At 43.5% G+C, this 14,843-nt stretch overlaps 1 protein-coding gene across 1 annotated transcript in view; it reads left to right on the top strand.

Annotated features, from left to right (window-relative positions):
* Positions 1-14,843, top strand: part of UBE2G2 (ubiquitin conjugating enzyme E2 G2) — a 401,614-nt gene that overhangs the window by 95,123 nt on the left and 291,648 nt on the right. Inside the window, exon 2 of the mRNA XM_086955512.1 lies at positions 6,350-6,385. Coding sequence (XP_086811638.1) covers positions 6,350-6,385 — 36 coding nt within the window. The remainder of the gene's footprint in view (positions 1-6,349; positions 6,386-14,843) is intronic.

The following is a 14,843-nucleotide window of genomic DNA, read 5'->3' as shown; positions in this document are numbered from 1 at the left end:
ACAGCGGCCGATATGGGCGTCCGCAGACATTTTTCCAGGGGGGGGGCAAATTGTTAACGTCATCACCATCCTCCAACATGATGTGTGCCAGGTGGGGCACACGAAACACTGAAGCGCAGTACTAGGATAGACTCCATTAAATGCCAGGAATCCAGGACATGTGACGGACCCTGCCACCGGCCAACAAACACCACCTGTAGGGAAAACGCTAAACTTTCTGACAAGGTGCTTTATCTCTGTCTGCTAGGTGTGCAGACTTCTGGGTCCTCGATCCAACACCAATCAAGGCTGTCTTCAGCACGATTCGATTTTTATCAGAATACTTTAAAACAGCCTATGATTAAAGCACCAGATTAAATATACTGTATGGACAGTGTATGTTAGGGATTATTTGTAGCACATATATTTACCAATATTGGCTTCTTGGTGCTAGAATTCATGATAACTTTTATCCAAAGTTAAAGCACAACGTCAAAGTTAGTAATAAATAATGTAGCAATCACACACGCTAGTGATTTGACAGTGGGTGCTCCCTTTACTAGAATTCCCCGGGCATTGTTAAATTTGACACACATTCAATTAATTTACACAAAATAAAATGTATAGGTCCAAATGTTAGCTATATTTTTTAAAAGAAACTTAGAGTCCCTCTACGTGTAGTCAATGTCAAACTGACATCGTGCGCACGTTTAGGGATACAATAATGGCCAGCTCCCGTATACGGAAGCCCGGCACCGTAAATGTGTGGCACATGCGGCACCCGCAGATGCGCCACATCACAGGTCAGGGTATGCTGAGTCTTACACAGTGGTCGAAGTGGGGGAAAAAAAGTAGGGGAACAGTGGGCGGAGAATCAGAGGGCGGGAATAACCCAAGGATTGGATCAGTGGGTGGATCCAGAGGTGTGGCTAGAATGCGCAGACATCCCAATTTTTAGAATTTGTTTGGCATTTCACTGCCAGTTTAATCAACCAATGGATAAACATGATTTTTTAATGTTATAATGAGTTATTGACATTAAAATATATTCACAAAGTGGGATATGCTTCTAATCACAGAATGTACCAAATACGATAAAATGTGGAAACACAAGCCATTTTTCTCCGAGCCATGGAGTTTGTCATCAGCACTTCACCCTTTTTCAACAACAGCAGTTAAAACATGAATGGCAAAATATACTAGTTTGCACATGTTTTCTCTAAAACTATGGCTCTGCCATATTTACCTCATAATGCAAGATTTGCTGCATGATCTGACCATTTAAACTAATACATTGTTTGTAGCTCAAACATATCTAAAGTTAATATAAAATGTGACTTGTGTTGCTGCGGAGTGGATCGCCTATTGTAAAGGTTGACTGGTCACCTTTCTCACTGCTGCATTTGTATGTTACACTGGTACTAATAAGGCAAAATCTTTCCAGAGACTGTTAGCATGTGTACACACGTCAAAATAATAAAATATCTGAAAATATGCTGCATTACGCTGCAGCCTTTTTTTAATGCATAATTTAGTCAACAATACGGCATAATGTTGTCATCCTTCGCTGCATGCTTAATTCCAGTGGCCCCACAGCAGGCAGCACATGTTAAACGTGCTTGTGAATGAAGCAGGGATACTGTGAAGTTTGCAAACTTAGTTTGGTGTGTGCAAATCCTGCATTGCCAATCCCTGGTGAATTGCAGCTACTACTGCTGAAACAAGGCCAATGGAGGTACCTTTGGGTGAGGCTGACTGGCCTCAATGGCAGGGCCAGCCATGGCACTGGTGGTGTCCTGTGCATTATTGTTTGTTAGTGCCCCCCAATGACCACCTCTGCCATGTATTCCCTCACTATCACCCTTTAACTGTGCCCCCCAAGTCTCCATAACCACTCTCTCTCAGATGCATTTAATTTGATTTACAGTGCCACTCATACCATTGTAGGGTGTTAGAGCACTTTACATCACACACATTACACAGAGATAATCAATATGTGTGTAAATCACTGTATAGAAAATGTTACATAAGACTAAGGACGACATGGTGTATGAGTCACATGACAACCATACTAGTAGCCCGTATAGTTTTATAGTGATTGGACTGGAGAAACACAATACCCGGAATTTAAAACGTAATATCATGGTTGGGGGTTCTCCTTAATAATCAGAATTGATTTTTGTCCAAAAGAACACTTTTTGGGACATTAGGATAATCAAAGACTGGGGGACGGGGGGACATAACGCTCAAATTTATACCTTGCAGTTTGTATGCAGCTCTTAGATGACAGTTAATAGCTCACTGTTCTAAGTTAGGATTTTAACTTATAAACTGCAAGTAACAAAAGGATCTATGACAAAAGCAGTAGATCACTGACCTATTTACATTATGTGCAATTTGTGATCTGCATGGCGCATGTTCTTTGCAACCGTTACATTAACCCTCTGAGCTACCTTTCCATGAGTCAAAACTTCCACTAGACAAAATTCTGATCTCTCTCTAGGAAGAACATTAATCCCCAGAGTCCTCATGACATTTTTACTGGTGCCGAAGATTGCTGGAAGCCAGGAAGGAGGCAGCAAGTATTTTTAAAACCATAATATACTTGCAAACATGAAGCCTTCACCTAAAGTCAGCACCCGGTGCGGTCACACTGGTTGCACCGCCCTAGAGCTGGCCCTTCTCAAGGGTCCTGTGACCTCAGTGACTGTTGTTCTAGGGTGTGCTGCTTCATAGGCCTGCCCGCAAGACTGGAGGTGAACTTCAGTATGGATAGTGGTGGACAAGCCTTGAAAGTTAACCTGCACTTGTCATGCTAGGGTCCACCTGCTGGTGTGAAGAGACCAAGACTTCCAAGGTGTTGCGAAGCCTTCTAAGGTTTAGCATGTGATTGTGCTCTCGCAGGAGAGTGGTCTGGTGGGCTGGTTATTAAGGCTGAACCTGGTTCCCAGTTCCAAATTCAGCAGCTCAGACCATAGTGCCACATCGTCTCCCCCACTGAGCACAGTACTGCCCCACTGAGAAAAACTCCCACTGTTTTTAACTACAACCCAATTATTGTCCGCTATAGACGCCTGGATGCGCAATTTAAATTACGCACTAGACAAGAGCAGTATGCAGCCTACAAATAAAAAGGAACAACATCCTGGAAGAATCAAACACTTATAGGGAATGCAAAATTTAGCAAACCATGGGAAATGTAAGCAGGAACAACATGGTTACCTTAATGCTTTAACACTCACTATTCAGAAATCAGTGAGTGCTTTTGCCTTAAAAGTTTAAGGACACGACTACAGGGCTCTGAATGGACCCATTTCAATGGCCGTTGCTTATATCCCTACAAAACGTAAGCATTATGGTAAAAAGACCACATCCCTGGACGCAGAGCCGCAGCACACATTTTGTTTTACAATCCACACATTTTGGTACCTCCAGGATTGGTGCACTAGTTCCAAGTCCAGGAAAAACAAAGACACGAAAACAAAAATAGCACTTCACTGGCAAACTCTGTAAAGTTGCCCTAATGTGTTTCAGTGTGAATAAAATCAGTTTGGCCAGTTTGCTACCACTCTGTCTTGCTTTATTTAGTTCTTTATCTATTTTTCATATTTTTAGCCTTTTATTCCCAATGCTGCACTTTGGAATTAAAATGTCAGAAAAATACTATATTTCCAGCAAAAGCATCTTTCTTTTTTGGATCCATTTCACAGGGAAGCAAATAAAAGAAAGGAGAGGAAAGAGTGAGAAAATAGTCTTGAAGTCACGTTTTCATAGGCGCCTGCGGATGCCCATGGCGGCCGATATTGCAGCTATGCTGCAACTCACACCTATGCTATACATCTGGCATACCAGAACGGATGATAATAAGTTGAACCTTGCCCATTTCAACGGTCATGTGGAGCCACAAAGTACAAATATCACTGTAGTTAGTGACCAGTTAAACGAAGGTCAGGAAGTGTTTGGAGACACCCATGCCAGGTAAACCCTGACATGCACTATGCTAGCAAATCTTGAGCAGTGTAGCATCAGTTCTGACCTCATCATTAGTGTTCCCATGAAGGGCCGGGTCAGTATTGATTTGCATAAGGTGGGCCTAGAGTGGCACAGTGGGTGAAAAACAATGGTTTGAAATACTTCCTGGAGCAGTTCCCTTTGGGTAGATACATTGCAAGCATTCCTCTCATCACCTTTTGTGTTAATGTAATGCCCTAAGAAACCAAGGCTGTGCCCAGACATGCGTCCCTTGCTCACTGCGCCGTAAGATCTCAGGTGTACCTCACTGAAGAGGCCAAACAAGGCCAAAACCAATCAGGGGTTGTTTGTACTAACTTCTGGAGGGGCTGCTCCCTGGCCTTTCAGGGTGGCCTATTCCCACGAGGAGCTGGGTCAGTAATGATTTGCTTAAGGTGTTTGTTTTTGTAGAGCAATGTTCCCAAAACTGTGGTTGGTGTGTTGTGAGCCAATATAAAAAAAGACGTCTTTAAATTATGCAATTACCTTGTCACATTTGCTGTGCTTCAAAGACAGAGGTCATGTCAGAGGCTATGTCCTCTAACAAATTGCTGCTTATTTTTTTTTAATATGGGGATTGGTGTTTACAACATCCCTCACTTTGCATTCAGCGAAAGGAAGGTAGAGTGAATTATGTGACAGTCTTGGTGTGGTACAGAGAGTGTGTCACTTTTTTGTAACACACAACAAAATGTAAATACCTGCAAATGAACTTTGCACATTCAGCAGTTAGGAAAGCAAAAATGAAGCACATTATTTTTGTAATTCTAAATTGTGATGGAAACAAAGCTTTTAATAGGATGTAAACATATTATGATAAATATTCACTGAAACCCGATTTCCACACATTATCATTTATATGCAATATAGTTTTATCAGTAAACTATATGTCTGGTCTGATTTAGTGACCATTTCAATGGAAAAGTGGTGTATGTAAATGACAGAGCGCTAATACTGATACTTTAATTACATTTAAAAAATCACTCACCTCGTGTCCATTAAAGCTAGGTGAGTCGAGAAAGCTTGCCATTCTAAAAATTGGGTCATGAATCTAAAAAGCTTCGGGAACACTGATCTAGAGTGACACAGTGGGCGAAAAACGAAGGCGGGAATGCTATCCTGAGCGACTGCCAGTCGTCAGATTATTTTCAAGCATTCTCCCATCACATTTTGTGTGATTCACCTCATTGCTAGTGACCAATTATTTCCAGGGGACGCAGTAACTGGGCTGATCCAAATTATAAGTTGTGTTATTTCACATGCAGGTTTCAGCTCCTGAAATCCCTGCGAAACATGCTGGAATGGGCGTGGAAACATAGATCCCAGGGTGGAAAAGTAATGGGGACTCGCAGGTTTTAAGTTTCATATTCACCCGTTCACCTCCTTATTGATGAAGATAGGCTTCTAAATCTCATCGTTCGTCCTATACAAAACCATGCTCTGAATATGCTTCCTGCGATTTGAGGATGCTTTTGCCTCCACTCAAGTAGGCGTGAGGATCCTGGACACTGAAGTCAACATGACCAGATGTAACATATGGATCATGCTTCAAATAAAATCACTCATCAGCCACTGAAAAGTCGGACAGTTGCTCAGCTTTTGTGACAACATAGAAGGTGTGGAAAATCAGCTTCTGATAAGATTTAGCAAAGCAAGTATATTAAGACTAGCCATCACCGGGTTATAACTAATCTGTTTTTATAGCGATGGCTGCCACTGACTGGCATTTACTTATCACTGTTTACGGGGGTCAATCTTTCCCATTTGTGGTTCTATTCACTTTGAATATAAGGCTTAGTCGGCCTGTTTGAATTCCAGACTGTGTGCATATTATTGCTGCAGGATCTTTCTTCCTCTCCGCTGTATTTGTGTGGAAGGTGATGAAAGACTACACAGCTGAGATTCCACCCTCCTGATTTCTTTTGTAAACGATACATATTTTTGGTTCCTAAAGCTATGGATAGAATCATTACAATGTAAGCTCTGATAAAGCAGTTTTTTATGTTAGCGCTTTTTTTGTATAGATTAATGGAGCGGCTATTGTAAACTTGGAGCCCAAAATGCAAAACATACTTTTAATATTTATCAGATTTGCTTCGTTAACCACTGAAATGCTTTGCTTTACCTAATGTGCAAAGTGTAATGCAATTCTCTGTGTTCACTACATTTACTAAATCATTGCCAGTGTGAGAGGGCTATGCTCTAGATTTCCTCTTGACTGGAAAATTGCTGGAAGTCTATCATTTTCTTTACCTTATTTTCTAACACACATGCTCTAGAAATGTTGGAATGAACAATTCTCATTATTAGCACCAAAGAAAAAAGAGTTATTCATACATATTTCTGTTTTTCCTAACAGAACTGACTCTGAATCCACCGGAAGGAATAGTTGCAGGTACGTTACAGAAAATGTGTCCTGAAAAATGCATACATATTAGTTGACGTCTGCGCAGTGTTTACAACTGAACAATTTATGATTTTTTTTACCCAAATGAAATGCACTGCGAGCCGTAACTGACAATACTGTAGGACATACATAGTTTCATGTTTTTTCGCAAATGGAGAGGCGCACCTGTGTAAATCCAATAAAGAGTCCAATTTGTATAATCAAATACCAATTGTTTATTATTTCTTCTTAAGTCCGAACATACAACAATATCCAGCCAATGCGTTTCGTTCCAAACAACTCTTGAACTTCATCACGGCTCAATAATGTTGAATAATAATGTATCAACATATAAGTAAAATGAGGTGCTATTATTATAGACCGCAACTGCTCCAAGTGTATATTTTCTATAGGTACATGTATTTATAGTTGAAGCTAGATTCATGAGCCATTATGTACAATTTTCATCCACATTTCTGGATATTGGCAATGTTATGCGTATGATGCAAAGGGAGAAACCACAACCTCACTTATCTCTATGGCAGAGGCAAGCACACACAAATGAGATGTTAGAAGAAAGTTTATGTATTTTATTGACAACATTTAGGAGTTTTAAAAGAATAACGTTTTTATAGCCTTTGACTACCTACCACAATCTGTGACCAACGTGGACAGGGCTAAGGTACTTAGAGAGGCTAAATAATTGAATGTAGCCTTTGCCACCCACATTAAAGCAGCCCCATTGCAAAGTCTGAAATTACTATGAAATTACTATGACTTTGTTTTGGGAAACCAAATTGACAGTTAATGCTCTCACCTAAATCTCACTCAACAGATGGGTAATTGGCTACAAATTGGCTACAAAAGGTAATTGTTAGAGACAGGAACCACGCACTGCCCAACCTAACGTAGTTCATCACATACGAGACAAAAAACAGAAGATGCAGTTTCCCAGCCAAAACACTGAATAATGTGATTATTCACATCATCATAAAACAAATATTAAGGCTCTGCAATATTGTTTGAAACAAGTATTTTTTCCCCCTAGAAACAATGTCTGTGCAGGACATGGCTTTACATTTCCTTGCCTTGAATTGAAAGACTTTCTTCAGTCTGAAGGCATGGCTCTGAATCATCATGTCCTGTATGGTCATAATTCTTATAGCGCATGTTAATGCCATGACAATTGGATCCAACCAACTCCTCCATCCTGGTAAATTTCTGTGCTCTCAGAGAAGCTGCACATATAGGCAAGCACTGAAATTCCCATTTGAGGAATGGCAAGAGAGTGCCAGAGCCACCTTGAAGACATTTAATATGGCCAGATGGAAGAGCTCGACTTTTGCAATGTCGGTCGACAGAGCAGAGAACTCCTCTTGAATCTTTAGCAGTTTCAGAATTGGCTCTAGGTATGAAACTGGCATCTGGAGAATGGGTGGGTGGAGGCACCATGACTCTGAACGGTCCTGGGAGCAAGAACATTTCCTCAATGAAGAATCGAATTTCTTCTTCCTATGGTACTTTTTCTTTTTTTTATGCGAAGACGTCTTGAGAGCTCCTACCCTGTCAGGAAACTTTCTAGTTGATGAAGGGGTGCGCTCTTTGTGTACTGGGATTTTAGCCAAGATAAATTGCCTTGTGCTCTTTGGTGCATCAAGGAACACAAGTTGCTTGCAGTGCAAACATAGTCCGGACACCGCATGCAGATTTTGTGTTGCTCAGATCGATCCACTTACTGTACTTATGGCAAGGCTTGAACCCTGAAATATTTGAAGGCAAGAGGATTGGGTAGACACTTGACATAGTTGCTGGTGAAAGCTCATAAATTTCTGTTGGAATAACACAGAGAAAGAGGAAATTAATGAGGCATAGAAAAACAATAACTGGTTGTTGCATATTATATGTCGGTGTACTCATGTGTGATCAGCGGCATCCAGTCTTAAGCCACGCGATGCCACCAAGTGGCATTGGAGAGCGTTTGCTGGGGAAAAGTAATTCCGGACCGGTCTGACACCTTAATGGATATTCACAAGGTGATTAATTTGCTGACAGAGGATGTATCCACCAGAAAATTTTAAACGAAGGGAACTTTTTATCCTCCCATCATCCAGCATCTCCTGGTCTGTCCCAATGTGTGGCTTTATGTCTTTTAAGAGATAACTTTCTCTTCCTCTATATAGGCTGAACTGGTAACTAATCAGCTGCTTCCCATTTTGGGCCTTCTGGGCTTCCTTATTGGTGGTGGTAAGCCTTGCCTTTCTTCTGACTCCCTCCTCTTTCAAAAATTTTCCATGCCTCCTCCTTTCCCTAAGTGATCTTCATGGCGGAAGAGGAAAACACTCAGCTGATTCCCTGATGCCCTGTTGCCCTGATGCCCTGATGAAGTGTTGGTTCCACCTCCTTTGGTGCGTTTGATTGTCGTCATACTTGTTCTGCAGAACAGGAGGTTTAGCTCGCTCCCTGACTGATTCTCACTGCCATGCATGCCGTGCCTACCAAACTTTATCTGTATTTTACCGTGCCTATTGGATTGCAATGTCAGAGTCACTAGAAGCAGAAGCGAAGTTGGCTGACGCCAAGCACTGATTGCTCTATTCAAGTACATACCCTACTGGGTTTTCCTGAACTTTGTCTCAGATCTCCCCTCGATTGATAAGGAACAGATTCAGGTGATGAGACAAGAAGGAGGTAATTGTCAAACATTAAATCAAAAGTGCTGAAGAGCCAGAAACCAACAAAGGTCCTGTTGGTCCTTAACTCTATGGACTGATAACCAAGAGAACCGTGCATGGTCCATATAGATTGTGAAATGCAAACCTAACATATGGAACCTTAAGAACTCCATTTCCCACTTTAAAGCCAGGCGGTTTTTCTCGAGAGTGACAAAGGCCTGTGCATGTGGCAGTACCTCCCTGCTAAGGAAACAGAATCCTTTCAACAAATTTAGATAACATGATCTCCAGCCCTGCTAAGGAAGCACCAATTAGTAGACTGTAGCTTACTGAAATCCAGGTACATGAGAACTGGTTCTGAGTAAGTTCAGGCTTGAGATATGTAGGAAGCTTTCTTTTCTGTTCTGTCCTCATGGTACCTTATTAGCAGGACCTCTGGAATTATGCGACAGGCAAGGGCCAAATTCTTGTAGCAAGAAAAAGCTAATTATGCAGCCTAATGCAGCACATTCTGTAATATTACTTTATTATTGTGTAATTTTTACACTTGTTTACACTGTCTGTTCATTGGTTGCACCTCGTTAGTGATACTTTAATATCATAATACAGCAATAGGCAGCAGAAAGGTGACCAGTCAAATTTTGCAAAGGGCCCTCCACTGCGCTGCAACACGCGCTGCTGCATTTTTAGCAACTTTTGAACAATTTGAGCTAGAAAAAATGAAACCAGTAGATTCTGCAGCAGATTATGAATTATGTGGCAAACACTTAATTATGTGAAAAATGCTGTGTCCACACAATCGCATAATTTCAGTGGTCCTGCTTATTAGGAATAGATTTCTATAGCAAAGATGAGAATGAGAGGGCTTGGTCTGTAAAATTGGGCACAAAGCCCCAAATTTAGCCAACTAAGCCTAAAAAACACTTTAATATTGTTTTATGATGGGTGTGGGGATCTGGTGCAAAGCTCTTCAGTTTTTCCTTCTGTGAGCAAACTCCTCATTTTGCAGCAGGTATCCCAAGTATCTCACTTCTTGGGTAGCTAGGGTGAACTTTGTGGCATTATAAGTGACCCTAGCCCCTCTCAGAGTCCTGGGGACAGCCTGCAAATTAGGAAGATGTTGCAGCCACGAGTTACTGAACACCATGATATCAAGTCGGTAAGCAGTTAAATTGGACTACGAGTGGACTTAGTGTAGTATTGATTAGCCTATGAAAGTAGTAGTAGCCCAGGCAGAAAATCCCCAAATTGTTATTACTACTGACCATCTGCCCCACCCACTTCCCTTCAGGTATTGGAAGCAGTGTTCTAACAATAACAGAGATGTAACTGGACTTACCAGTTACCTTTGGAAAGGTGAGTGGTTCTAAGAAAGGTGAATTTTTATTGCTTTGACCAATGTCTTCACATTTGTCCTGTAGAGGGGCTTTAAATACGTTCTTGGTGAACTTTCTCCTCTTCACTATTGGCTGTCTTAGTAGCTGTTAAACCATTTTCCATTTAGTCTTATCCTTTTGGGCCAAATGGGCTCCCTTATGGATAGTGAGCCTTGAGTACCATTGTGTGGGTACCAGATAAACTGGATACCTTTGGTAAGAGAATTTTCTCTTCCGCCAGCCTTGCACTGCAGTAGGTGAACACCACTTGCCTTTTGGACCAATATTCCCATACGATCTCAGATTAGTTTGCCCAAGAGCTGCCTTTGGTCTCCTTGGAGGCCTGAACTATTCTCTCCCAAGCTATTGCTGACTGGAGAAACACAGCAAACTTCATCATATAATGTGGACTGGACACGAACAACTCACTGGGTTGAGCAATTTCATCGTCGGTGGTCTTGCTGTGCCGCGCCTGGCTGAGAGCCACTAGCTTTTCAGGGAGTGTCCAAGCCTGCTTACGAACATGCGCTTTGATGGCTTTTGTCTTTTTAGAGAGAAGGCGGGCTCGGCGCTGGAGTGCCTTAAGGACAGCAGAACTATGACCAGGTGCTTGGGCTTGTCTATGGCCCCTCATCACCCCCAGTCTGCCTTCTGACCTTATGTAGCCACTGAAGGTGGCCCCAACTGCATCCATACCCTCCAAGCCACCACAGCCAACCGACTTACCAGCCTTTTCATGACCGAGGAGGCGGGTCCCATAGACCATGTGGGACCGGTAGCCAGAGGTCTGGCTGTCCGTCACCTCCACCACCACAAGCAACCGCAGCTTGCAAACCTCTTTAGTTTGCCCTCTGACAATCACTGGCCTCCAGTGGGGTTCAGGCTATGCCATCATCTGCACTTCTGGCGGTCCGCAACAACGGACCGCCAGTAAACGGTAGCCCCTTTGGATGTTTTGCAAAACATCCAAAGGGGCTACCCCTCCCCTTTGTGACAACCCCTCCACCCATGCCACCCACTTACGACTGGCTGATGGAGGACCACTTCTCCTTGCTCTGTGAGGAAGTGTTGACTGTCCCTGCAAAGGGAGCCATAGGAGGGTGCCGGCATCAGAAGTAGGTTGTAGTTGCTCTTCCCGCTACTTTCTGGTGCCTAAGAAGGACGGAGGCCTTGTCCTATCCTAGACCTGCGCATTCTCAATCTCTACATGAAAAAGTAGAAATGCAAGATTCTCGCGTGCGTTCTGTCTGCCTTGGACCTGGGAGACTGGTTGCTAGCGTTGGACTTGCAGGATGCATTTGTCCACATCACTGTCCTGCCTGGTCACAGACGTTACCTGCGGTTCATGATGGGTCAAGAGCACTTTTAGTTTGCTGTGTTCCACTTCGGCTTTACCAGTGACCCTTGAGTGTTCACGAAAGTGATGGTGTTGATTTCAGCTCATCTGCAGAGGTCAGGGGTTCCAGTCTGTCCCTACCTCGACGATTGGCTGTTGAAGGCGGGCTTGCCCCAGGTAGTCTTCTCCCACCTCCAGACTATGGCAAGCTTTCTGCACTCGCTGGAGTTCAACTATCAACATGCTGAAGTCACACCTGACTCCATCTCAAATGCTCCTTTTCATTCGAGCCGTTCTGGAGATAGCACAGTTTTAAGCCTATCCTCCTGAGCGGCGAGTCCAGTATATTCAGACTATATTGATGTTTCAGCCTCTATACTGGATTTCGGTGAGAATGACCCTGATGTTATTGGGTCTCATAACCTTCTGCATCCTGTTTCTAACTCATGCCTGTTGGAATATGAGGGCTCTGCAGTGGGACCTGAAGTCCGAGGAGGTGCAGCATCTGGGAAATCTCTTCCACATGGTCCAGATCTCAGAGGGAACTGCAAAGGTCTGCAGTGGTAGTTGACAAACCGCTCTTGGGCCAGTGTCAAACTCTTCACTCTTCCCCAGCAAGAGCTGACTGTGGTGAGAGATGAGTCTCTTCTGGGATGGGGCGGCCATCTGGGAGAGGTCGAGATCGGAGGACTCTGTTCTCCGGAGGAGTCTGTGCTCCACATCAACCTATTAGAGCATTGGGCAATTCGCTTGGCATCAAAAGCCTTTCTTCCTTCCATCAAGTGAAGGTTGGTGCAGGTGTTCACGGGCAACACCACCGCCATATGGTACTGCAACAAACCAGGTGGGTGGGACTATGGATCCTTTGTCAAAAGGCTCTGCGTTTCATGTCTGGAATACCAGTACATTTATACCTGGTGGTTCAAAACCTGGCTGGCTTTCTGAACGCCAAGGCGGACTAACTCAGCTGAAGATGCCTATCGGATCACGAATGGCTTCTCCACCCAGAAATTGTGCAAAGCCTCTTTCAGCAGTGGGGAGAGCCTTGGTTAGATCTGTTTGCCACCACTGAAATGCACAATGTCCACATTTTTGTGTGCTGAAGTTTCCAAGGCTCTTCTCACTCTGAGACACTTTTCGTCTTGAGTGGAGCTCTGGCCTCCTGTATGCCTTTCCACATATACCACTCCTGCCCAGAGTTCTGAAGAAGATCAGGAATGACCGGGCCCAAGTTTATTTGGTGGCTCTGGATTTGGCATGCAGAATCGGGTATCCCAAAATGTTGAGCATGACCATTGATCTGCCAATCAGGCTGCCTCTTCAAGAGGATCGTCTGTTGCAGCCAGTTGGCATCTTTCAGCCGTCCTTCCAAAGTCTGTGATGGTATTGAGGTACTGGGTTTTCTCGGAACCAATGCTAATACAAAAACCCAGCGGTGTCAGGGCAACACCCAAAGAACCCGGATTCCCCTGTCTTGGCAAACAGAGACACGGGATACTTCTTGATGACGTCAAAGACCAAAGTTTAATGGTTGCAACCAGGGACAGAGGTCTACGAAGTACACACGGGTAGTTCGAAAGAGACTGCACCATCTCAATGAACGAAACTCGGTCTTTTATGCCGAAAATTACGCTTCTGGCAACATCACAATTTACATTCGGTGCATACAAAACTAACCAATGAGCAAGTAGCATTTCAAAAAGTAGCGAATCACGACAGTCAAAGTTAATCCCACTTTCCGTTGTCCAGCCCACCACAAACGATCGTACATATGCTATTTTCCTGTTCGATCAGGCCGGACAAACCCATCATAAAACCTTCAACCCAGATCGATGAACATGTCGTAAAGGAAAGGCAGAAACAGATGGAAAGGAGATAGAGGAGTGGGAACGGTGGCCCATAAAATCAAGGCACGTCCTGCTCTTTGATCTTTATCAGTGCAGCTGCTAACCAAGGAACTGGCTCAGCAGGATTCGCCCCAGGCAAGGAGTCAGTTTGGCCAGGTCAACCAAAAGTCAGCTAAGGCCTACGTGTCAAGGACTCGTTCGGCCACAATCATAGAGCCTATGTTAGGGCAACCATACAAGATGGCTGCCGTTTTACAAAATGGAACCCGAGGGTTCAAACTAAATCCTTAAATGCAGAGTGTTCTCCTATATTGATTCATACGAAAACACTCAGACACGTTAAACTCGTCATTTGCGGTCTGCTGACACCAAGATCGTCCATTTCCGACAATCTTTATAAATCGGGTATCAGAACTATCGAACCCAATTCGGAACCACAGACCCTCCTTTTGCTCTATCATAGGCAATAAACCCAAACCCATTTTAATCTGAATCTGGATCTATATTCATCAGGTCATCGATATGCTTCTGTTGCATCATCTTATTGCTATGGATCTCTCTTCGGACAGGCTTCCGTACGCACGTTGTAGCACAAAGGCCACAAAGAGCCGGAGCGCACTGCACACAAAGACAGAACACAAACAGAATTGCCAAAACCATTCCAATGACCATCAAAATCTTCCAACCCCAAGTGGAAATCAATCCCCATAACCATCCCATCAGAGACCAATCCCCTTTGTCCAGGTGGACAGAATCGGAGATTTTATGCAATTTGGAAATGGCCTGGAAGACTGACGGAGCATTATCCAGAATAAAAACGCAGCAGCTCGATTGAATCAATCTACAAACTCCCCCTCGATCTGCTAGAATAACGTCCAGGGCAACTCTATTTTGAAGTGTCATAAGTCTATCTGACTGAAGCTCAGCAGTCAAGTTACCAAGGGCACCGGCAGTCTCAACTATAGTGGACTCAACCACTCTCGTAAGCTGACGAATATTCCTACTGTTAGCCATCGGTCCCCAAAACGGCAGAAAACCCTTGAAGAAATCACCCAATTCTTGTCCTGCAGTGTCTTCTTGACTAAAGACACCTCTCGTAATCCTCATCTTGTGATAATCTGCCGCAGCTGTAAAAGTGGGGGGTAACAGAAAGGAAACAAAACATGTGCCCGAAAAGTCATGGGGCAACCATGTATATGCTTTGTCGTAGCAGACAAAATAAGTACCCTTGGCAGC

This window comes from Lissotriton vulgaris, chromosome 2_1 (genome assembly GCF_964263255.1).
Source record: "Lissotriton vulgaris chromosome 2_1, aLisVul1.2, whole genome shotgun sequence".
Lineage (NCBI taxonomy): Eukaryota > Metazoa > Chordata > Amphibia > Caudata > Salamandridae > Lissotriton > Lissotriton vulgaris.
The sequence above is the reverse complement of the archived record's forward strand: the minus strand, read 5'-3'. Positions and strand labels throughout refer to the sequence as shown.